General features: G+C 47.6%; 2 protein-coding genes across 2 annotated transcripts in view; one reads left to right on the forward strand and one right to left on the reverse strand.

Moving 5' to 3' along the window:
- The window catches only part of IQGAP3 (IQ motif containing GTPase activating protein 3), a 42,315-nt gene extending 37,887 nt beyond the window's left edge, over nucleotides 1-4,428 (reverse strand). The window contains exons 1-2 of the mRNA XM_012767726.2: nucleotides 4,340-4,428; nucleotides 2,070-2,157 (exon numbers count right to left, since the gene is read on the reverse strand). Of these exons, the coding sequence (XP_012623180.2) occupies nucleotides 2,070-2,157; nucleotides 4,340-4,376 (125 nt within the window). The 5' untranslated portion in view covers nucleotides 4,377-4,428. The remainder of the gene's footprint in view (nucleotides 1-2,069; nucleotides 2,158-4,339) is intronic.
- Nucleotides 4,429-13,028: 8,600 nt separating this feature from the next.
- On the forward strand, nucleotides 13,029-19,338 carry TTC24 (tetratricopeptide repeat domain 24). Its single transcript, XM_075992951.1, has 10 exons — nucleotides 13,029-13,737; nucleotides 13,911-14,114; nucleotides 14,703-14,831; nucleotides 15,001-15,113; nucleotides 15,472-15,570; nucleotides 17,202-17,299; nucleotides 17,446-17,552; nucleotides 18,284-18,397; nucleotides 18,518-18,614; nucleotides 19,030-19,338. The coding sequence occupies exons 1-10, from the start codon at nucleotides 13,029-13,031 to the stop codon at nucleotides 19,109-19,111; spliced, it is 1,752 nt and encodes a 583-aa protein (XP_075849066.1). The 3' UTR covers nucleotides 19,112-19,338.
- The last annotated feature ends 5,099 nt before the right edge of the window (nucleotides 19,339-24,437 follow it).

Consider the following 24,437-nt stretch of genomic DNA (forward strand, 5'->3'; position numbering starts at 1 on the left):
TACAAAAAAACTTTTTTTAAAAATCAGCAGGGCATGGTAGCACACATCTGTTGAGAAACTGAGGCAGAGAATCATTTGAGCCCGGGAATTCAAGGTTGCAGCGAGCTGTGATTGTACCACCAGAGCACTCCAGCCTGGGCAATAGAGCAAGACCTCATCTCTTAAAGAAAAAAAAAAAAAAAAAAAAGAACTGAAAAGGGGAGATGGGCTGCTGTGGATTAAAGAAGACTTAAGAGACATACAAGCACACATAATAAGTGAAATTTTTTAGATCCTTATTTAAATAAGCTAACTATAAAAACAGAATTGTTGGGCCGGGCTCGGTGGCTCACGCCTGTAATCCTAGCACTCTGGGAGGCCGAGGCAGGTGGATTGCTCAAGGTCAGGAGTTCAAAACCAGCCTGAGCGAGACCCCGTCTCTACCATAAAAATAGAAAGAAACTAATTGGCCAACTAATATATATAATATAAAAAAAAAATCAGCCGGGCATGGTGGCTCGTGCCTGTAGTCCCAGCTACTCGGGAGGCTGAGGCAGGAGGATCGCTTGAGCCCAGGAGTTTGAGGTTGCTGTGAGCTAGGCTGACGCCACGGCACTCACTCTAGCCTAGGCAAGAAAGCAAGACTCTGTCTCAAAACAAAACAAAACAAACAAACAAAAAAAAACAGAATTGTTGGAGCCGGGCGCGGTGGCTCACGCCTGTAATCCTAGCATTCTGGGAGGCCGAGGCGGGTGGATTGCTCGAGGTCAGGAGTTCGAAACCAGCCTGAGCAAGAGCGAGACCCCGTCTCTACTATAAATAAAAAGATATTAATTGGCCAACTAATATATATAGAAAAAATTAGCCGGGCATGGTGGCGCATGCCTGTAGTCCCAGCTACTTGGGAGGCTGAGGCAGCAGGATTGCTTGAGCCCAGGAGATTGAGGTTGCTGTGAGCGAGGCTGATGCCACGGCACTCTAGCCTAGGCAACAAAGCGAGACTCTGTCTCACAAAAAAAAAAAAAACAGAATTGTTGGCCGGGCGCGGTGGCTCACGCCTGTAATCCTAGCACTCTGGGAGGCCAAGGAGGGCAGATCGCTTGAGGTCAAGAGTTCAAGACCAGCCTGAGCAAGAGCGAGACCCCATCTCTACTAGAAATAGAAACAAATTAATTGGCCAACTCAAAATATATTTAAAAAATTAGCTGGGCATGGTGGGGCATGCCTGTAGTCCCAGCTACTCAGGAGGCTGAGGCAGAAGGATCGCTTGCACCCAGGAGTTTGAGGTTGCTGTGAGCTAGGCTGACACCATGGCACTCTAGCCCAGGCAACAGAGTGAGACTCTGATTCACCAAAAAAAAAAAAAAACAAAAAAACAGGCCCCCGGCCAGGTGGTTCATGCCTGTAATCCTAGCTCTCTGGGAGGCCGAGGCAGAGCAGATTGCTCGAGGTCAGGAGTTAGAAACCAGCCTGAGCAAGAGTGAGACCCGTTCTCTAATTGGCCAACTAATAATATAGAAAAAATTAGCCGGGCATGGTGGCACATGCCTGTAGTCCCAGCTACTTGGGAGGCTGAGGCAGAAGGATTGCTTGAGCCCAGGAGATTGAGGTTGCTGTGAGCTAGGCTGACGCCACGGCACTCACTCTAGCCTAGGCAACAAAGCGAGACTCTGTCTCAAAAAAAAAACAAAAAAAAAAAAACAGAATTGTTTTACTCTGTTTATACAGGAAGTTGTTTTTTGTTTTTTTGGTTTTTTTTTTTTTTTTTTTTTGACAACCAAGAAAATTTGGAAATGGCCTGGATATTGATCTTCCAAAGATTTACAAACAATTTGGTTGGGTATGTTATCATGGCATTGTAGTTACATAAATGAATGTACATATATTTTAGAGATACGTAGTGAAGTATGTAGGGAGTAAAAGGATGTGATTGGGATTTGCTTCAGAAATAAAAACAACAGCTATTTCAACTCACCCTCTCCCACAGAATGGACCCCATCCTATTGCATTTGCTTTGGGAGCAGATGCCTAGGGTGGAAAGGGTGGAAAAGGGAGACCAGAAAGTGTCCATCTTTCTGGACCTTGCTTACCGCTTGGCTTCCTCCAGTCGGCACAGGTACTGATAGGCAACATTCTGCCGCCTCTGCTCATCCATCTCCTCAGCTGTGAGGCGTTCATCTGAGGAGTTAAGGGAGATAAGGTCAAAGAAGGGAGCATTAGGGGGCCTTTGAAGCTTCTCCTTAACAGACTTCTGTAGGCAACCCTGCTCAGAGACCTGAAGCATCTCCCATATGTCCCTCTTCCTCCTCTTTCCAGGATACCCTTAAACAGACAGCCTCCTCCTGTACTGGAAGCATTCCTTCTCTTTCCTCTGCAGCCATCTCCCTATTCTCTTCCTCCTCAAGTCTTCTCATGCACCTTCCCTCCATGTCTCCCAGCTGGGATGTCCAGAGCCCTAATTGGATGGAAACTTGGCTTCTTATCTCATCCCTAATTCGACTGAATTCTCCAAGAACTGGACCTGTGTCATCCTTGCTGGGTACTCTGTCAGAGGCTAGGTAACAGAACCAACTAAGACTCATCATTCAACAGCCATTCATTCATTCGATTCCTCCTTTATGTGAGGCACTGGGCTAGTGGACCCCTACTCTTATGAAATACAGAGATTATTATTAGAAGAGGAAAACATGTAAGTAAATAACTCCAATCTAATGTGATAAGTACGATTATAGCCCATGAATAAAATCTATGGAAGCAGTAGAGGAAGCAAAGGATTCTACCTATGAACTAGGTTTTAAACAGGTGGGAAGGGGAAAAAGGAAGTCCACCAGAGAGAAACACCATTCACTTGGGGTTAAGTGGAAGGACAAAGAGAATTTTAAAAGATCACAAAGATAACTTCACTATCCTCTCTGGTATAGGTCACCTGAGAAGGAAAATAATCTTCAAGCTAAATAAAATGCAGACAATACTCTGACCTCTAAACTCAAGAATAGAGAACCCCTTAAATGAGACAGCAATCACACTTTGCCTTAGCCACAGCCTCACTTTATCCTTCTCCCTCCTTCTCTCTTCTATCTCTCTTTTCTCCTTAGGGAAGACAATACAAAAGCAAACAGGGTGAAAGAAAGCTACACACACAAAAGAAAATAAACTGACAGAGCTTGAAAAAAGACAGAGCTTAGTCCATCTGTCTTTGACCCAGCACTTTATGTCATTCCCAGCCTTTTCCTATTTCCTTATATTGCATATTCTGCAATATGATTTGGAGAAGGGCAGGGCTTATTTGAATTGGCAGTTAAGCAAGTTAACACACACACACACACACACACACACACACACACACACACACACACACTCCTCCCAGTACAGATTTGAAAGCACTGGCCAACTGCAGGAAAGCCATCAGTTCCTCCAACAGGGTGTACAAGGAACAAGTGTTGGTTGTTAAGCATGGAAAATAAACCAGTAAGTGAGTGACATCACCTCAGAGTTATGAACTGAGGCCTGAGAGATGGGAGGGACTTTGTCCCTACATACACACTGTCTCAAAAAAAAAAAAAAAAAAAGTCTTCCTGTCCTTCCCAGGCCTGGAACTAACATTCCTTTAACAGAAGAGTGAATGTGGACTTTGCTTTTTGAATCCTAATAGAAAGGAAGGAGGGGGTGGAAAAAGAAGCAGATTTTGCCTTTCATTGAGAAAATCAGATGGAAATCTCTCTGCCCCCCACCATCATTCCAACCCCAGTCTCTCTTTCTAAAGCAGTGTTTTTCAAAGTAGTGTGGCCATGGACTACCTGCATCACAGTCACCTGGGGTGAGGGAAAGCACAGTGCTTGTTATAAATGCAGGTTCGTGGCCTCATTCCAGGCACTACTGGAGCTGAAGCTCTGTGATACTGCTCATGAATTTGCATTTTAAACAAGCTTCCCAAGTGATTTCGGCACCCTAAAGTTTAAAAGCATTGTCTCAAAGCGGCATCTCAAAGCACAAGAGTCCGGGGTCCCTTTGGGCGTCCTGTCCCGCGACAGCGTTTGGCGAGTGTGTTAGCCATCTGTAACTGTTGACTTCTAAGGGGCCAGATCACCTACGTGCTCCCGATCCTGGAGCCCCAGAACTTGGAAATAAGGCAGAAAGCGCTTTGTAAGCTTTAGAGCGCGGCGCGCCAGTCAGGGGTCGTGTCACTGCTCGCAGTTCTACTCGGCCGCCGGGGACTGAGCGCTCCCTCCCCACGGAGCAGTCCCACCGCCCCTCGCCCCGCGGCTCCGCGCCCAGCCCCCGCCGCGCCTCTCCGGGGACTGCCAAGCCCCCGACCCGCCGCACCACCGCGGAACCCTCCTCCGCCCCTGCCGGCACTCACAGGCCGCCCGGCCCCGGCCCGCTCCTCTTCCCTCCATGTTCCTCCTTCCAGGTTTGAATCTCCCGCCGCTGGGCCACCGCCCCTCACCGTCGCCGCAGTCGGACAGGACACTTCCGGTCGCACCGCAGAGAGCCCTGGGATCTGTAGTCTCAGGCGGCGAAGGCGGCGCCGCCCAGGTGGAGACCGGAAAACCGCCCCAGGCTCGGGTAGGGGGTCTCCCCTTCCGGCGGTTCCTCCTTCTGCTGTTCCTCGGGGCTCTATTGCCGCTTAACCGGTTTATTTCAAGTAGCCTCTGCCAATGCCCTTGATCTGTCATTTCCCACTGGCATTCCCATTAACCCCTGCTCCACTTCCTACTGTATTCCTGGGTCCTGCGGGCCTACTTGGTACTATGCGCTAAACTAGGTGGTTTAGCAGATGCAGATGCAGATGCAGAGATGCATAAGCTCAGCTAAGCCGCTAAAATGTTTGCTGTTCTGGCATGAGTGATAGACGTACAGTGAAGTAAATTAGAGGTCAGTGATGCGCGAAGGAAGGGAATCATTGCTGTGACTAGGAGCAGCGAAAGACAGGAAAGAAGACTTCCTAGTAGAGGGGACAGCTGGTCTGGGTTGAAGAGTGTAAAAGAATTCATCAGACTGAAGGGGAGAGGCATTCCAGTCAGTGAAAACCGCATGTGCAAGAACCAGGAGGTGAGCTGGGGAAATTAAACTCAGTCTAGTTTTAGAGGAGAATGAAGCTCAGCCAGGGAGAGGCAGAAAGAGGGCCTGGAGGCACCATGCTGTGGTGCTGGGATCGGCTCTGGTGAGCAGTCACCAGCCAAGGAACATTTTAGGCATAGTCAGAGCCAGATTTATATTTTAGGAAGCCTCCCTGTTCCCCCAATAGCAGGGGCTTGGAAGAGGGTGAGGCTAGGGACAGAGATCAATCGGGAGGCTGTTGTCATTGCACAGGTGAGAGACAATACGGGCCTGAACTAATAAAAATATAATAACAACTATGCTGGAAAAAAATTATAGGCTTTCCCCATTTGGTATTTCTCCCTTTAGCCTTCATTTTAAGCAGATAGGCAGCCTAGACTTACAGCCGTGGGGGGGGCTGCGGGGAGGGGGGGAGATGTGAGGGGGCAGAAAACAAAATATCCAAACCTAGAGCCGTCAGAGGAACAGAGGAGACTCAGGGGCCAAGACAAAACTGTTTAGGAAAAGTAAGGTTTGATGAGAGGGTGTTCTCTTGTAAGCGATTCCCTTGGCTCTCACCAGCTGGGGGAAGTAGAGAGAATCTAGATGTTGCTGGCTTCTGGTGATTGGGTCCCCTTCCCTGCCTCCTGGGAAAAACCCTAGGAGCACAGAACCCTGAGAAGGAATAGTGTGTAATGAGCCAGGCAGATATACCCTTAGACAGCTGTGCAGAAATTCCCCTACCTAGCCAGAAAGAAAGTACCTGAATGAATTGCTCTTTTCTTCTGCTTGGTTCCTGGGCCTGAAAAGGCCAGGTAGATGAGAAGAAAGAAGTTGTCACTGGACACCTTTGTGAATAGATGGCTGAGGACCAGATGGGCCTCCCCTCTCAGACTTGGCACCACATGCCTCCCCCACTTGGACTCCACCCTAGGGAAAGGGAGGGGACAAATACCCAAACTGACTCACATTGTTTCCACCATCCCAGTGGAGGGGCTTGAAACAGAAGCTGACTAGAGAGGTATTTCTCCCACACCAGAGTTATGGATGGATCAACACACAACATCAATGTGTATTGAGTACTTATTATATGCTGGCCATTATATACTGGTCATAGCATCATCTTACAAGAAACCATCTTATTTAATCTTCACAATACAGATGAGGAATTATGGCTTAGAAAGGTCATAAAGGCCAGGCGAGGTGGCTCATGCCTGTAATCCTAGCACTCTGGGAGGCCGAGGCGGGGCGGACTGCTCAAGGTCAGGTGTTCAAAACCAGCCTGAGAAAGAGCAAGACTCTGTCTCTACTATAAATAGAAAGAAATTAATTGGCTAACTAATATATATAGAAAAATTACCTGGGCATGGTGGTGCATGCCTATAGTCCCAGCTACTCGGGAGGCTGAGGCAGCAGGATCTTTTGAGCCCAGGAGTTTGAGGTTGCTGTGAACTAGGCTGACGCCACAGCACTCACTCTAGCCTGGGCAGCAAAGCAAGACTCTGTCTCAAAACAAAAAACAAAAAACAAAAACAAAAAAACCCAAAAAACAAACAAAAAAAATGAAAGGTCACAAAGCCAATAACTGGTAGAGCCAAGTATTAAACCCAAAGAGTTCCCACTCCAGGCTTGAGTTTTTAACTACTATATACTATCCCACCTCCATGGCATGAGTCTATAGAAAAGAGGGTACACTGGAGAGGGATTTCAAAGATAGAATGAATAGGCTAAGACTGAGAATGGAGAAGAAGGAATCAAGAATGGCTCCTTGGTTTCTGGTTTAGAGACTGTATTGGTGGTCTACTAATAACACTGAGAACGTGGGAAGGGTGGACTTGGGGAAATATGAGTTTGACTTGGACAAGTTAAGTCTACAGTTATACACTTAGAAATTATTGGCTTATCAGTGATGTTAAAAATCAGAGGAGTGGATGAAATGTTCCTGTTCCTGTTTCTTTTTCTTTTTCTTTTTTTTTTTTTTAGAGACAGAGTCTCACTCTGTTGCCCCAGCTAGAGTGCCATGGTGTCAGCCTAGCTCACAGCAACCTCAAACTCTTGGGCTCAAGTGATCCTTCTGCCTCAGCCTCCCTGGTAGCTGGGACTATAGGCATGTGCCACCGTACCCGGCGAATCTTTTTCTATTTTTGGTAGAGAAGGGTCTCGCTCTTGCTCAGGCTGGTCTTGAACTCCTAAATTCAAACAATCCACCTGCCTTGGCCTCCCAGAGTGCTAGGATTACAGGTGTGAGCCACCATGCCTGGCCAATGAAATGTTCTTGAAAGAATATGTAAAGTAAGAAGAGACAATAACAAAGGGGAAAGTGTTGGGGGACACAGGATTTAAGAGATGGACAGAGGGCCCAGCAAAGGAGATAGAAAATGAATTATCAGAGAAGGAAAGAGAGAGCCAGAATACAGTAGGTTATGGAAGCCAAGTGAAGAGAGAGTTCCAAGGATGTGATGGATACAGCAGAGAAATCAATCAAGAATGTGACCCTTAAATTGCTTAAGGAAGCAATGTCCTATATTTAACACTGTCTCTCAATTTTTTAATGCACAGATTTTTTGTTCTTCTTTTACATTTGATTTTATTATCATTTTTAATGATGCATAATAATTGTTTGTATTTATGGGTTACAGTATGATATTTTGATACATGTATATAATATGTAATGATCAAGTCAGGGTAATTAGCGTATCCATCACCTCAAACATTTATCATTTCTTTGTGTAGGGAACATTCAAAGCCAGCTTTCTAGCTATTTGAAGATATACAATAAATTGTTACATATATATATAAAAAAAGAAATCAATCAAGAAAATGATTCAGAAATGATCACTGAATCACTGGGAGGTCATTAGAACCTTGGTGAGAGCAGTTTCAGTCCCTGCCCCCTCTCCAAGTCATCCTCTCTCTAAGGGAAGCCTGCTGAGTGAGGGGCAAACTGAGCTGGATCTTTGGCCCTAGCCAGGCTGTAATAGCATCCTGAAGGCCCAGCCTGTGGGCAGAAGCTGCAGGCAGCTGGGAGAGCCTATCTCAGGCATGGGCACTGTTGTGACTCAGGACACACCACCCCAAAATATGACCGTAAGAAACCAGAATATGCCACCCCAAAATATACTTCTTGGCATATTTCGAGCTGGTTATTCTGAGAAACTGCAGACACAGGAGTAGCTCTGAAAAGCTGTCCTTTTGGAAAAGAAATTTAAATCTAAAAAGAAATCTACATGAGTAAAGTATCTGTATCAGGAAGAGGGCTACTCTGAGATAACTTTTGTTACCTTAGACACTTTATCTATTTAGGTCATTAAATACGAAATGTCCAATTTCAAATTAAAAGTGTAGTTTATTATATCTCAAACAAGAACCAGTACAATTAATCAAAGTATGCACCTAAACTATCCACAAAGTTTTGCCATTTTAATGGTAGCTGGTCTATGCCAGCAGCAAAGAAGCCTGGAGATAGAGTGGCGATGAAATAGCAAAAGGTGTTTTCCACAGCTTGTTGAGAATTGAATATTTTTCCTTGAAAGAAGTGGTAGTCAGTTGGTGCAAGGTCTGGTAAATCCAGTGGATGACATAGAGTTTCCAAGTCCAGCTTCTGTAGTTTAAGCAGCATTGTTGGTGTGACATGTGGTCAAGCATTGTCTACAAGAGAATTGGCCTGTCTCTATTGACCAGTCTCAGCTGCTTACTTGTAAGCATCCTCATCATTTAGTCTTGGTTGCAGGAGACATCCAGGGCAATTGATTGACCAGGTTTCATGAAGCTGAAGTGGAGAATACCAGTGCTGGACTGCCAAACAGATACCCCGAGCTCTTTTTGATGGGTATTCAGTTTTGGACTATGTTTCAGCACTTCATATTTATCTAACCATTGTGCTTAACTCTTGCAATTGTCAAAAAGAATCCATTTTTCATCACACATAACAATAGGTGTAGAAATGGTTCGTCTTTATGTCATGACAGCAGAGAAAGGCAAGCTTCAAGACGATTTCTCTTCTGAAGCTCTCATTTCATTCATGCAGTACTCATCTATCCAGCTTCTTTGCCTTGTTGATTTGTTTCAAATGATTCCAATATTGCTGGAATATTAACGTCAGACTTTGCTGCCAATTCATGCATAGGTTGAGATGGATTTGCTTCCACTACAGCTTTCAGCTCATCGTTATCCACCTTGGTCTCAGGTCGCCCACATGGCTCATATTCAAGACTAAAGTTACCAGAATGGAACTTCTCAAACCATCTACATACTGTGCGTTCATTAGCCACATCCTTCCCAAACACTTCATTGATATTTTGAGCTATCTGTGCTGCATTGGTTCCACTATGGAACTATATTAAAAAATAACATGGGATGGGTGTGGTGGCTCACACCTGTAATCCTAGCACTCTGGGAGGCCGAGGCCGGCTGATCGTTTGAGCTCAGGATTTCAAGTCCAGCCTGACCAAGAGCGAGACCCTTTCTATTTTTTCTACTAAAAAAAAAAAAAATAGAAAGAAATTAGCTGGACAACTAAAAATATATATAGAAAACATTAGCCGGGTATGCTGGCACATGCCTGTAGTCCCAGCTACCAGGGAGGCTGAGGCAGGAGAATCACTTGAGGAGGATCACCAGGAGTTTGAGGTTGCTATGAGCTAGGCTGATGCCATGGCACTCTAGCCCAGGCAACAGAGTGAGACTCTGTCTCAAAAAAAAAAAATTACATGAATTTTTGACTTATCCATGGTTTCACAAATATTGCTCTAAAAATCAATTTGAAAAATAATCACAAGCCAAAACATGTGTTTGAAAGACTGAGTATGTACCTTCACAATAAAAATAAAACAAGAAGTGTCAAGGTGAAATGTCAGAAATACCAACTGTCAAACTTAAGGAAATCAGACATTTCATACTTAATAAGCTAATACCTAGCAGGACAGCCTTTGTTCACCAGCCTTTGTTCATGCAGTTCCTCCCCCAGCCTCCAATAACTTGTGTTGCCACCACCCTGCAGATGTCCCAAGCCCCTATTACTTTCTGTAGCTTAGGATACTACATAAACTTCCAGTCATCTGAGCCTTCTTCGGGTCTCATGTTTTGTGGGACTCCCATGCATAGGCACCTACAGTCATTCTCTGCATAACAACATTTCAGTCAATGACTACCCTCATATGGAGCTTAAAAATTCCCATCATCTACTGATGTTGTAGCTATCATAATGTCTTAGAGCAACACATCACTCACACATTTGTGGCAATGCTGGTGTAAACAAACCTACTGTGCTGCCAGTTGTATAAAAGTGTACAGTAATGTCCTAGGACCTAGGTCTTTGCATTCACTCACCACTCACTCATTAACTCACCCAAATCAACTTCCAGTCCTGCAAGCTCCATTTATTGTAAGTGCCCTAGACAAGTGTACCATTTTTCATCTTTTATCCTGTATTTTTACTGTACCTTTTCTGTTTAGATGTTTAAGTACACAAAAACTTGCTATTGTGTTACAATATTCGGTACAGCAACATGCTGTGCAGGTTTGTAGCCTAGGAGCAACAGGCTATATCATACAGCCTAGGTGTGTGGTAGGCTACACCATCTAGGTTTATGTAAGTACAGTCACTCTATAATATTTGCACAACCACAACTCACCTAACAACACATTTCTCAGAATGTATCCTGTTGTTAAGCAAAGCATGACTGTAATTAAAATGGTTTTTCTCCTGTTAATCTGTCCTATGTCGATTTAATTTGTAGCTCAGCCAAAGAACATAGAAGGGTAGATGAAAGCCATTTTTCACTCCCTTACAGGGCCATCTGAGGCTCCCAGCACCACACCTGCACACAGCAGGCATTTAGTAAAGGCTGTAGGGCAAATGCAGGTAAGCCCAACTACTTCCTCATGATTTTATTTCTGGCAAAGGTTTCTTTACTCAAAAGAGGCCTTTCCCTAGGTAAATGAGGACATTCGCCTTCTGATGCAGGCCACCCTTGGTGAGTTGGGCCATTAGGTCCCCATTGTCCTGGGGCCTGCTGTCCTCTCATTAAGCAGAACATGTAGGTTGCAGATCAGTGGAGCTGGGAAAAGGAGTCCGGGGGCAGGGAGGCTCTTCTGATCTCTAGGCCTTTCCTGACCATCAACCTTTCACCCTGTTCCCAGATATGAAACTAACACACAGAAACACAGCATGTAAGAGAGGGTGTGTGTCAGGGAAAGTTCACTTCCTGGACAGCCCAAGCCCCATTAATGCTTGCAGTCACAGTGTAGTGGAAGAGACCCTGGGCTAATTACCTTGAATCAGAAAATCTGGGTTCTAACCCCAGCTACATGACTGCTCTGTGACCTTAGGCAAGTCACACCTGCTCTCTGAGCCTCGGTCCCTTCCTCTGTGAAACAGGATGAGATAGATGATTTCTGAGGAATAACTAGTAACCAGTGCCATGAGGCTTTGATTTATTCCTTGAAGTAAGGGACTCGAGGGGGTGTGTCTGCAAGGGTTGGGGGTGGCAGGGCAGGAAGGGCAGTGGAACTTGGGTGTCTGTGCCTAAGCACCATTAAGTTCAGCACTCAGATAGGGCCTTTCAGCTGTCACTCAAAGAATTCCCTAGGAATGGAGGGTGGTACCTGGTTATCTAGTAACCCCCATGGCTGTGAGGAGCTAGGGGAGGTAACCCAAGCCAGAGGGGCCATTCCAGAGGCCAGCTGCAGAGAAGAAGGAGGTAAGTAACCCAAGCCAGAGGGGCCATTCCAGAGGCCAGCTGCAGAGAAGAAGGAGGTAAGGCGTCCTGCCACGGGGGGAACCCCAGACCTGGTGGGAGTAGTCAGGACTGCCCCAGCGAGGTTTAGGGCCTTAAAATAGCAGAATTTCTGGGTATTCTTAGAAGCTGGGAGAATTTCTTTAAAAAGAGAAGGCACTGCCCCTGCCTGCTCCTCCTAAGAAAAGGGTGGGGGGAGAAAATGGGAGGGAAGACAGCCCCTGGGTCTTTTCCACTCCTCTTCCCATCCCCTGGGACGAGGGTTCATGAAAAGGCTTTGCTTTTCAAGGGGAAAGATACTAAAAGGATATGCACACTGATGAGATGAACGTATTTGGGTTTAAGAGGGCTCTTGAGACCAGAGCAGGATGGCGGGGAATTGGAATCAGCCAGCAGACAGAAAGTCTTGGAGACAGGGAAGGGGCAGTAAACAGGGACACGGAATCCCGAGCTCCGGGAGGTTGGCTCCTTGCCAATTCAATAGCCTGTTCAGCTTTGGGCCCCCAATGCCTAGTATGGCTCCCGGCACATAGCTGGCACTGAGTATTTGTTGAACTGACCTACACTACATCTCGAGACTAGACCACAGGAGTGCCTGGATTATGAGTGGGTGGGTGCATGTGGTGGCACAGTATGAAGGGGGGGATGGAGAAGAGGTCCTGTGTGTGCTGTTTCTTCATCCACTTAGTTGTTCATTTTATAAACATTTTTTACTGTGGTAAAATGCATGTAACAGAAAATCTACCATGTTAGCCATTTTAAAGTGTATGGTTCAGTGGCATGAAGTACACTGACATTTTTGTGCGACTACCCCTACCATCCATCTCCAGAACTGTTCCATCTCATTCAGTGAACATTTATTGAGAATCTAGTATGTGCCAGACCCTTCAGATTGCTCCAAATTTAGTGGGGGAGCAAGACAAGAAAGTCAGCAGCTCTGACCCAGCGTGGTAAATATCATAAAAGACAGGTGTGGGGTGCTGTGGGAGCACAGAGTCCCCAGTTGGTTTCTAGTTGAGAAGGGACTTTCTGAAGGAAGCTGTTACTGGATTTGAGTCTTGAAGGAAGACTAAGAATTAGTCAGGACCTCAGAGTGAGAGTTGAAACAGTGCCCAATGGGGTAGATGAAGCAGAGTGAGATGTCAGAGAGAAATCCCGGAAACCCTGAGGGTCACACCAGGGCAAGGATAGAGCTGAACTGCCCTAAAGGGATCCTGCTCTAGGGGAAGCCAAGGCTGACTTCTGACCTCTCTGTTCCCCATTGTCAGCCCTATGTCTTCCCCCAACCCTGAGGATATCCTCCCCCAGGAGCCTGAGCCTGAGCCCTCAAGATCCAAGAAGAAAAAGAAGAAAAGAAAGTGGCTGCATCCAGAGGCCAGCATCCAAACCCTCACCAGGGCTGGCCATGGGGCCCTACAGGCTGGCCGGAACCATGAGGCCTTGACCAGCTTCCAGAGGGCATTCCTTCTGGCCTCCAAGACCCCACAGACCAGGGACACTCCTGTGCTCCAGGCCTGTGCCTTCAACCTGGGGGCTGCCTATGTGGAGACTGGGGACCCAGCCAGAGGCCTTGAGCTGCTTCTGCGAGCCCAGCCTGAAGAGAAGGCACAGGGCAGGCATCACGGTGACCAGTGTTTCAATGTGGCTTTAGCCTACCATGCCCTTGGTGACCTGCCTCAAGCTTTGGCCTGGTACCACAGGGCCCTGGGCCACTACCAGCCACAGGGCGGCCAGGGGGAAGCCCAGGCAAAAATGGGAGCCTGCTACCAGGCTCTGGGACAGCCTGAGCTAGCAGTCCACTGCCTGCAGGAAGCAAGCCGGGCCTATGCCCAAGCAAGGCATCCCCGGGCTGCAGCCCTGGCCTTGGGGGCTGCAGCGGGGTGTATGCTGAAGAGCGGGCGGCATGGTGTAGGTGAAGTTGTGCAGGTGCTGGAGGAGAGCCGGAGGCTTGCTGAGAAGAGCACTGAGCAGGGACTGCTGGGTGAGGCCTTTGGGCAGGGAAGGTGTGGGATCTGGGAAGATACAGAGTCTGATGACACCCCAAGGGCTGGGGAAGGGGACTGGGGGAGCCTGGAGGCATGGGACAAGGGCTGTACCTGTACAGCCTTAGTTACGTCTGATCTGGCTACCAGTGACCCTGGCTATGCCCTCTAGGGCACCTCTATAATGACCTAGGCCTGGGCTACTCCCAGCTCCAGCTGTTCCCGCTGGCCGTGGAGGCCTTCCTGCAGGCCCTGCCCCTGTGCCGGGGGCCAGGAGAGCAGGCCACAGTGCTAAGAAACCTCGGGATGGCCCACAATGCCCTCGGCAACTATCAGGAAGCTCGGGAGTTCCACCAGAAGGCTGCTGACCTACATGGTGGGTGCCAGGGGCTGGGGGATGGGACTGGGACCAAGAGACTAAGGAGGGTTCCAAAGCTTAAGGGTAGATGGACCTCTAGGGCCAGTCATGGGGCCTAGAAACCCAGAACCAGGGCAGTGAGGGCTGGGAGTACAGTAGACGGGACAGCCAGACAGGATGGAGGGTTGTGGGCCCAGAGGCTAAGGCCTAGGGGTTGGAGGCAGCAGTGGGCAGGGGGAGGGTACTGGCCAGGAGAAGAGGCCTGAAGTGGAGCCCAGTCCCTCCTCTGTTTGTGTGACACTCAGCGAATCACTTTTGCTCTCTGAGCTGCAGTTTCCATGCATGTATATAAATGGGGCTATTGACACCTGCCTTGCCTTCCTCAAAGGGTTGTTGCCTGATTCAAACCAGTCAGGTGGACGCATTCAGGCCAATACTGAGGATGAGGACAGGCTATTGAGAGTTCAGACCTCTGGGGTCCATCTGGAGGTGTGCCAAGGCTGGGCACCAGGACTCCTAGGAACCCTACCTTGGTTGCTGGGGGCAGGGTCTTGATGCCCCAGCAGCCAGAGTCCCTTCTTAGGATGGGGTGGGCTCTGTCATCAGGCTCCGTGGGGCAGCGGTGGGAGCAGGGCCGGAGCTTTGGCAGCCTGGCATTTGCGTTGAGCCAGCTGGAGGACCACAAGGCTGCCAGAGACAACTACCTGCATGCCCTGCAAGCTGCCCGGGACACTGGTAAGGGTGAGGGGGTAGTGTGGTACTTGGGGGGAGGTGCCTGAAGGCTGAGGGTCTTTGGGGCTGGTGGGGAGGCAGGTGGGGGGAATTGAGGGTGGGGAGTACCTCTGCAGGGGTGGGTCAGTGGGGTAGGGAGCTGTGAGAGGACCTTTCAGGCTCTCTTCCTCAGGGGACATGAAGGGGCAGTGGCAGGCCTGTGAGGGGCTGGGGGCTGCTGCAGCCAGACTGGGGCAGTATGACCAGGCCTTGAAGTACTATAAGGAAGCACTGGCCCAGTGTCAGGTGAGACTCCCCATCCCAGAATCCACCTCTTCCCTGCTATCCCTCCACCAGGAAGCCTTCTTTGGCAGACACTCCTGCCTTCACTCCTTGTCTTCTCCCCTCCACTCATTCACTCATCAAACATGCACTGGACATACTGTGTGCTAGGCCCGGGGATACTATTGTGAGGAGGACTCAGTCTCTGTCCACAATTCTCAGCAGATGGTGGCAGGGTCCTGGGAAAAGCATAGGGATGGGATAGAAAAGAGGGGAGACAAATCCCCCTTCCCTCCTCCCTTTCCTGTTTCCTTCTTTCCCAGCCCTCAAAGGACTACAAAGTACAGGCTTCCTCATTACCCTATTATCCACCTCTCCCCAGAAGGAGCCAGATTCTGTGCGAGAACGGCTGGTGGCCAAGCTGGCAGATGCTATGAGGACCCACTTGGGCCAGGTGGGGCTGGTCCAGGCTCACACCCTGGTGAGATGACACCTGAGACAGGAGAGAGGGGTGGAGAAAGGTTACCCAGGGAAGGGGTTGGTGGTAAGCAGAGCTGCTGTGCTTGACTGCTCATCTGTGTTCATCTGCTCTGAGCCTGCCTATGGGATAGATATCACTTTCCAGGGGGCGAACAGGTGGGCGGGGGGATCATGGCACATTTCCAACACAAAGGGCTGTTTCAGGGCTTTGGCTAGGTGGTAACAGGCCCATTGGGTGAAGGCCAAAGGATGCAATAAAGAATCCTAAGCCCTGGCCGGGAGAGGTGGCTCACACCTGTAATCACAGCACTTTGGAAGGCCCAGCTGGGAGGATCGCTAAGTCCAGGAGTTTGAGAGCAGCCTGTGCAACATAGTGAGACCCTGTCTCTACAAAGAATAGTAATAAAAAAATTAGCTAGGCATGGTGGCGTGCACCTGTAGTATTAGCTACTCAGGAGGCTGAGGATGGAGGATTCCCTGACCCCAGGAGTTCGAGGTTACAGTGACCTATGATCAGCCTGCTGCACTCCAGCCTAGGTGACAGAGCGGAGACCCTGCCTAAAAAAACCGCTATGGACCAGGAGGTAGAAAATTTTAAGTCCTTCGCTGCAGTTCCCTAAATTGCCACAGGGTGGGGACAGTGCTCCAAGGAAGTCCCTCTCTCCCATTTCCAGGTCTCCGGGGGACATTTCTCTGTGAATCTCCACCGTATTCTTCGTTCCCTGGCTCTGCCTCACCCTGTCTCTACCTCCATGTCTCTCCTCTTAGTTCATTGTCTCTCCAACGGCCTCCTCCCTCACATTTTTTTTTTTTTTTGAGACAGAGTCTCACTCTGTTGCCCAGGCTAGAGTGCTGGGGCGTCAGCCTAGCTCACAGCAACCTCAAACTCCTGGGCTCAAGCAATCCTCCTGCCTCAGCCTCCCGAGTGGCTGGGACTACAGGCATGCGCCACCATGCCCGGCTAATTTTTTCTCTATATATTTTTAGTTGTCCAGCTAATTTCTATTTTTTTTTTTTTTTTTTTAGTAGAGTTGGAGGTCTCTCTCTTGCTCAGGCTGGTCTCGAACTCCTGAGCTCAAACAATCCACCCGCCTCGGCCTCCCAGAGTGCTAGGATTACAGGCGTGAGCAACCACGCCAAGCTCTCCCTCACATTTTGAGACACCCTCAGAAAACCTCTTTCTACCCCAGGAATTGAAATTATAATACTTATTATGTGTATTTAATAGGATTCATGCCCTCTTATTTTAAAGACTAGGACACTGTATTTACAATCTGCAAGTAAAATTAAATTAGCTTGGTACAAGCAGAAGATTGGAGTGGGGGTCCCGTCCAAGGTCAGCTACCAACTCTGTGACTTGGCCCCGTGAGGCTCCAGGTTGTCAGGTTCTGGCCTAGTCTGACAGTCTCTAAGCCTGAGCTCTAACTTGAGAGTTACTAAGTGGAGACCTTAACAGAACAAAGGGCCTCGCCCCGGAATTTTATTCTCAGAGACAAGCGGCACACCTCAGGTCTCTCTGAGGCCATCGTGTCTTCCTGCAGGGAAGGGAGGGAACATACACTCCTGCACACATACACAGCTGGAACGGCCGTTTTTCTCAGATGCATTGTTTTTACCCCCCTTCATGCCCAGACCTCGGCTCCAGGAAGGCCCCAGGCTCCGGTGAGGGCCCGCCGCGCGGCGGGGACCCCAGCCAGCGTGCGAGGCAGCACCGCAGAAGCACAACGCTGGTGAGCGAGGCGGGGCGGAGCTTCGGGGTGGGCGTGGCCTCTGGAGGGTGTCCGCAGGTGGCTTGGTGGGGTGGGACTTCGCTGGTACCCGGGCAGGAGAGGGCTGGGTGCTGCTCTGCCCGCCGCGCCCGTTCCCTACCCAACAGGTCTTCCGATGGGTGGCAAGTCGAAGAGCTTGAGGCGGGCCACGAGGAGAAAAAAGAGGAGGGGTCGGCGAATGTTCTCGCGACTTCTGGGCCCGGGAGAATGCAGCGTGAGTTGATGCAGGCTGTCCCTGGCTGTGCCTCTCCTCCCCGCACGTGTGGCACTCTCCCCCTCCCCCCTTGCTTCCCTCACCGCCCATGCCTCTATTTCCCCTTCTGCCTCCCAACCCCTAAAACAGCCTTCCCCCCATTTCTGTTTGTTTTTGGAGGCCCTAACCCTTTCTAGAAGCAGGTCTTCCTGCTCTCAAGGCTTTCTTAACTTTGCATCTTAGAGCGCAAAGGTTTGTTGAAAGCCTGCTACTTGCCTAGTACCACGCTGGGTGCTTTTCTTACCCCAGCTCAGCAGTCCCCAACCTTTTTGACAACAGGTACCGGTTTCCTGGCAGACAGGTTTTCCGCAGACTGGGGTAATGAGGGGGGCGTCGCCGTCTGGGCTCTGCTTCAGATCATCAGGCATTGGATTCTCACCAGAGCACAACCTGGATCCCCGGCATGCGCAGTTTGCAGTGGGGTTCGCGCTCCTATGAGGGTCTGATGCCGCCGATCTGACGTAGGGCAGGGGGCTCGCGCGGTGATGCGAGCGATGGGGAGCTGCTGTGGGTGCAGGAGGGGCTTCTGGGGCTTCACTCGCTCACCCGCCGCTTGCCTCCTGCTGTGCGGCCCGCTTCCTGGCCCCAGCTCGCTGTTCATTAGTCTCTTTCCCCAAAGGCTTGCAACTGTGGGAGGAGAGCTCCGTGCCACGTGTTGAGCTGACTTGAATTTACTGATGTCTTTTTTTCAATGTGTTTCCTTCTAGGCACACTGAATCATTCCCACCATCTAGCTTCTAGTTGGCCCATGTTTACCAAGCACCTGCCCTGTAAAGGGACAGTTCTTTACACACCCTCTGTGTACAGTGATCAGTGTATCCCAACCCCCCCCCCCATATTCTTCTCCCAAAGCTTTCTCTTTTCCACTGTGATGATTCTTGGTACAGAAAGGTCTGTGGTGAATGTGTCTGTCTCTCTTTGTCTAGGTCCAGGACCCACGGCCCATCTTCCATTTGGAGCTCCAGGCCCTCCTCGAGTGGAGTACCCTGGCATCCTGGTACTCAATGGCTCCCAAGCCAATAGGTGGGTCCCTAGGGGAGGGAGAGAGACTTGGAGAATGGCAGAGAAAGTAGAAGATGTGGCTTGGGATGATTTTAATGGAACATGACCACTGTTATAGGAAGCTGTGATCTCGTTCTTGGGACATAGGGCCCTTAGTCTCTTTGTCTCTGCTCCTTAGGAATATGAACAACCCTCACCCAGCTTTGGAGGCCGGGGGTATCCCCTGCCTCTTGCATGGCCTGACGGTAGGCCTCAGAGAAAAGGACAGTCCTGCAAAATGGGGGGACATGAAACTTAAGCCTACTGCCTCATGCTGTGGAGCCCACCAGCAGAGGTAAGGCCTAGAGAGGGCATGGGAAAGCTGGAGCCAGGGCAGGCTGCCTCCTGCTCTTTCCCCAGTCACCCTCACTGGCAAGCCCCTCCCTGCCTCCTTCAGGTCACCCAAATGGCACAGGGAAACCCTCAGCAGGAGTCTCCAGAGGAAACCCACAGAATCTGGCTTCTGTACAGTCATGTGACCTCCCCCCTGCTGGCCATAGCCCTCACCTCTGCGGAACCTGCCCCAACACACACACTCTAAGGGGTTTCAGGGGACTGAGCCTTCTCCCAGTTGTCCAACCCTGCATGGACAGGGAACACAACATAATCAGCCAGTGGCTTCCTGAGGAGGCTGGCTGAGGGCTTTGGAGTCTCAGCTCTGAGATGTTCTGTTTGCTTCTCACTGGGATTGTTGGACTCAATAGGTATTAAAAAAAAAAAAAAAAAGAAAAGAAAGCAAAATGGATGGTGAATTTCACTGTTTTCCTGGATCCAAACCTCATGATTGCTAAAGCCCTTGCGGTTCTAAAAACTGTGACTTCTTGGTCAAGGGGCTTTGGAGTGACTGACTCTCCAGTCCTCCAGTTTCCCATATGGTATATTAAATACTACAGAAGATACATCTTACTCAATTGAGGCACCTGCTTCTTCCATGAAAGACACGGGATGCTGGGTGCAGGCTCAGGTGTACAGCCTGTAGGACAGCTGCTGCCAGCAGCCCAGCAACAATGATATCATGTAACGTTTATTGAGCACTTTGCACATGCTCCACACTATTCTAAGTGCTTCACAAATGTTTTCTCCTTTAATGCTCGCGAGTTTATAAGGTATTATTATTAATATTATCCCCTTTCACAAATGAGGAAAATAGAGCACAAAGCTTAAGTAGTTTGAATTCCCAGGCTATACAACTAGTATGTGGAGAAGTTGGGATTCAATCCTAGGCAGTGAGCATCTTCTAGAATGCTGTGCAGTTCCACTCTCACAGCTAAGCCATGGCTAGCCCAGAGTTAGTGAAGTGTGTTTATGCCAGTTGTATGTGTTACTGTAATTTGTAATTTAATTAAATATTATATATGTTGATGAACTAAGTTAAAACAAGTGTCATTTCTATGAAAACTAAGTTGGATCAGTAGAAGATTTGACTAACGTGAGTCACTTTTAAAAGTTGCTGTGTAAGGCCGGGCGCTGTGGCTCACGCCTGTAATCCTAGCTCTTGGGAGGCCGAGGCGGGCGGATTGCTCAAGGTCAGGAGTTCAAAACCAGCCTGAGCAAGAGCGAGACCCCGTCTCTACTATAAATAGAAAGAAATTAATTGGCCAACTGATATATATATAAAAAATTAGCCGGGCATGGTGGCGCATGCCTGTAGTCCCAGCTACTCGGGAGGCTGAGACAGAAGGATCGCTCGAGCCCAGGAGTTTGAGGTTGCTGTGAGCTAGGCTGACGCCACGGCACTCACTCTAGCCTGGACAACAAAGTGAGACTCTGTCTCAAAAAAAAAAAAAAAAAAAAAAAAAAAAAAAAGTTGCTGTGTAGTTGGGTACCATGGCTCACGCCTGTAAGCCTAGCACTCTGGGAGGCTGAGGCGGGAGGATCGCTAAAGGTCAGGAGTTCCAGACTAGCCTGAGCTAGAGTGAGACCTGTCTCTACCAAAAATAGAAAGAAATTAGCCAGACAACTAAAAATATGGGAAAAAATTAGCTGGGTATGGTGGTACATGCCTGTAGTCCCAGCTACTCAGGAGGCTGAGGCAGGAGGATTGCTTGAGCCCAGCAGTTTGAGGTTGCTGTGAGCTAGGCTGATGCCATGGCACTCCAGCCCAGGCAACAGAGTGAGACTCTGTCTGAAAATAATAAATAAAGAAATTAAAAGCTGCTGTGTACTATGTTGAATAGAAGTGGTGAAAAGGGGGTAAAAGCTCCTGTGGAATTATATGTGAGCAAGATTATTACAAATTCGGAGAAAGTCATAAAAATCTAAATAAATTCTGCATACAGGTTGCCAAACATGGCATTAGCTGTTTCACCTTAAGGAAGCAAACTGGAAATTGCAGGTGATACATAACTGGTGAGGTTTATGTAAGAAAGATGGAAAACTCCAGTATTTGGCCCCATCCTCAAAGAAAAGACCCTGGCCCCACTTTGACAGATGGAAAATGAATGTATTTTTTGAAGTTGAAAATAAAATAATCTACTCCTGATAATGTCAGATAAGAGAATATAGGGAAGGCAGAACTTTACCCTCTTAGGATCTCTGGCTGGACTTGAGAATTAAGTTGATGTAAAACAGATTAACAGGAGAAAAGTATACAGATTTGCTTAATATACAGAGGAGTCCTCATAAGGAAATGAAGAGCCAAAGAAGTGGTAAAACCTAAATGTTATACTAGGTTCAACAAACAGAGGCAACTGTGGAAAAGCAACTAAAAAATGGGGAGGCTGTAGGAAGATAAGAGTTATTTTAATAAGGTCTGTTTGTACAGAATTCTCTCAGCCTCGACCCCGTCTCTGGTGAAAAGAATGCTTCATTTCTCCTGGTATAAGGAGGGCATCTTTCATGTGGGTGTTTTATTTCCTGCTTTCAGGAAGAAAAGGGGAGGTTACAGTGCCCTTGCACCTATTGTTTTTCAAGTGCCTTTTGCTAAAAGGCATCCTTATGCCAAAGTGGCATATTTTGAGGTGGCATATTCTGCCACTCTTCAAGGGTTTCTACTATACTGTCAACTAGGAGATTTTTGAGGATTCATTGAAATATTTGTAGAGGACCCACACTATATGCTAGGCATGGCAAATACTAGGGACACAGCTGTTAATCTTCCTTATCTAAATGGAGCTTATTATCTTGTCAGGTGTTCAAGATGTCTTGATTAGGTAGGACATGGGTGCAGCAGCCATAACAAAAGCCCATGTAACAGTGCTTTCAAACAAAACTTTCATTCTCATTTAAGTAGCCCAGGGCTGATAGGATGGCTCCATGGAGCTTGGCAACCCAGACAGGATGCTCTGCCATTCTTAACACGAGATTTCTGTCTCATGGTCTTAAATGGTTGCTTCAGCTCTAGCATGATACCTTCATTCCAGCCAGTAAGAAGAAAAGAGGAAGTGGGAAAAAAACGTTTTTTTGTTTGTTTTCCCAAGGGTATGACCTGGGAATTGCATATATCATTTCAGCTTTGGTCATAATTTAGTTACATGGCCATGCCTAGCTGCTGCAAGAGAGGCTGGAAAATGTAGTGTTTAGCTGGGCAGCCATGTGGCCAGATAAAACCCAGGTGACCTGTTGTCAAAGGAAGAAAATAGAATGGATTTTGAGGGACAAGTAGCAGTGACTGCCACACAATAGTATTGCTACTGGATCAGGCCAACCCAGTATCAACTGTCACTGGCTCTACCATTTAATAGCTATAATATCTTAGGAAAATTACTTGTCTCTGCTACTCAATTGTATCATCTATAACAGGATAAAAATACATCATTGGATTGACAGGATTAAATTTGATAATATATGTAAAGCATCTGGAACATAGCAGGTGCTCAATCCATGTGTCCTACCTGAATTGGTTTTGAAAGCATTTCCCAAAGAAAACTCTAAAAGTCTGAATGGCAAGAACAAGATGGACTAGATCTTGGGCACTGCCTTTCTGGTCTGTTTTATATTCCCCATTTGGTTGTTTTATAAATTCTGGGTGTGTGTAGTGGGATATCTTTGTGTCATTATTTTATAGTTACATCTCATCAGAATGAAGTCAGTGGTGACAACCCTTTATATACATCATATTTCTGCATTTGGTAAGGCAGTTCAGGATAGAGTAATGCTTGACTGCAGACTCTAAGTCAGGCTGCTTGGATCTCAGCTCCACTGACAGCTATCACTGTATCATTGGGCATGTCATTTAATGTCTTTAAGCCTCAGGTTTTTCATTTGTAAAATCAGAATAATAACAGGGTTGCTGTGAAAATGAAATGATTCATGCTAGCACCTGGCACATATAGTGTTCAAAAATATTATCTACGTCAAAGAAACATGTTGTGTTTTAGAAATGAAATTTCAAAATCGCCAAATTTATTTCCTCAAACAGACCTGTAGGGAGTCTTGGATAATATGTAAAAGTGAAGCCACTTATATACTGAAGTTAGAAAATAAAGTTAGTGAGGTTTGGGGTAAGATTATCCTATTGTAATGTACACACCAGTATATATAGGTGTGTACACTACAATTTAGATGAGTAAACTCAATTTTCCACCACAAAGTCTTGACAAATTCAATTTCCCACAACAAACATGTAAACAAGTATAGCTGGAGGCCAAAGGTACATCCCACCCTCCCACAGGAGATAATAAATCTATTATTATTAAAAAGGAGAATACCAGAAGAGTAGTTGAAAGCAGGAGGGGTTCTTGCCATTCTTGGTGAACTAGCCAGGAATTCATTTCATGGTATAGAATAAGAATTTATCTGGCATAAAAAGAGGACCTTCACATCACCTTTGTCTTGGCTTAGGCTGTGGTAATGAAATACCATAACTGGGTGCTTAAACAACAGAAATGTATTTTCTTACAGTTCTGGGGACTGGAATTCTGATATCAGAGTACCAGCAAGGTGGGAGCTGGGGGTGGGGAAGGGAGAGCTCTTATACTGGCACTAATTCGACCAGACCAGGGCCTAGCTCTTAAGACCTCAACTAATCCTAATCACCTCCCAAAGTCTTCATCTTCAAATACCACCACATTTGAGGTTAGGGCTTCAACATATGAATTTGGGAGGGGACACAAGCATTCAGTCCATAACAATCTGGATAATTATCTTTATCTTAGCACCTTAAAGGTAACTGGTTTGTTATTTATTCCCCAGCGTTTTCCATGCAACAGAGTGTGTTCACATTCTCAGAAGTACTTGAGTAAAATGTATTCTTCCTCTCAAGATTTCTAGTGAAACATTATTGTGACCTGGAGCCTATGGTTTCAACTAATTATTATTATTTTTTAAGAGACTGGTCTTGGTCTGTCGCCCAGGCTGGAGTGCACTGGTGAGATCATAGCTCACTGTAACCTCAAACTCCTGGACTAAAGGAATCTTCCCACCTCAGTCTCCCAAGTAGCTGGGACTACAGGGAAAGGACAACATGCTACACTCGTTCTTTTTGCTTTTGTGTTTTGTTTTGTAGAGACATGGTTTTGCTATGTTGACAAGGCTTCAATTACATTTTTTTTTTTTTTTTTGAGACAGAGTCTCGCTTTGTTGCCCAGCCTAGAGTGAGTGCCGTGGCGTCAGCCTAGCTCACAGCAACCTCAAACTACTGGGCTCAAGGGATCCTCCTGCCTCAGCCTCCCAAGTAGCTGGGACTACAGGCATGTGCCACCATGCCCGGCTAATTTTTTTTTTTGTATATATTAGTTGGCCAATTAATTTCTTTCTATTTATAGTAGAGACGGGGTCTCGCTCTTGCTCAGGCTGGTTTCGAACTCCTGACCTCGAGCAATCCGCCCGCCTCGGCCTCCCAGAGAGCTAGGATTACAGGCGTGA

The sequence above is a fragment of the Microcebus murinus genome, chromosome 2, assembly GCF_040939455.1.
Source record: "Microcebus murinus isolate Inina chromosome 2, M.murinus_Inina_mat1.0, whole genome shotgun sequence".
Classification (NCBI taxonomy): Eukaryota; Metazoa; Chordata; class Mammalia; order Primates; family Cheirogaleidae; genus Microcebus; species Microcebus murinus.

Bases quoted from the DNA above. Each gene is read 5' to 3' on its own strand.
- TTC24 (XM_075992951.1), top strand. From the start codon at position 13,029: ATGTCTTCCCCCAACCCTGAGGATATCCTCCCCCAGGAGCCTGAGCCT. The intron at 13,738-13,910 runs GTGAGGCCTTTG...TATGCCCTCTAG, and splicing joins CACTGAGCAGGGACTGCTGG to GGCACCTCTATAATGACCTA. The intron at 17,553-18,283 runs GTGAGTTGATGC...TCTTTTTTTCAA, and splicing joins TGGGCCCGGGAGAATGCAGC to TGTGTTTCCTTCTAGGCACA.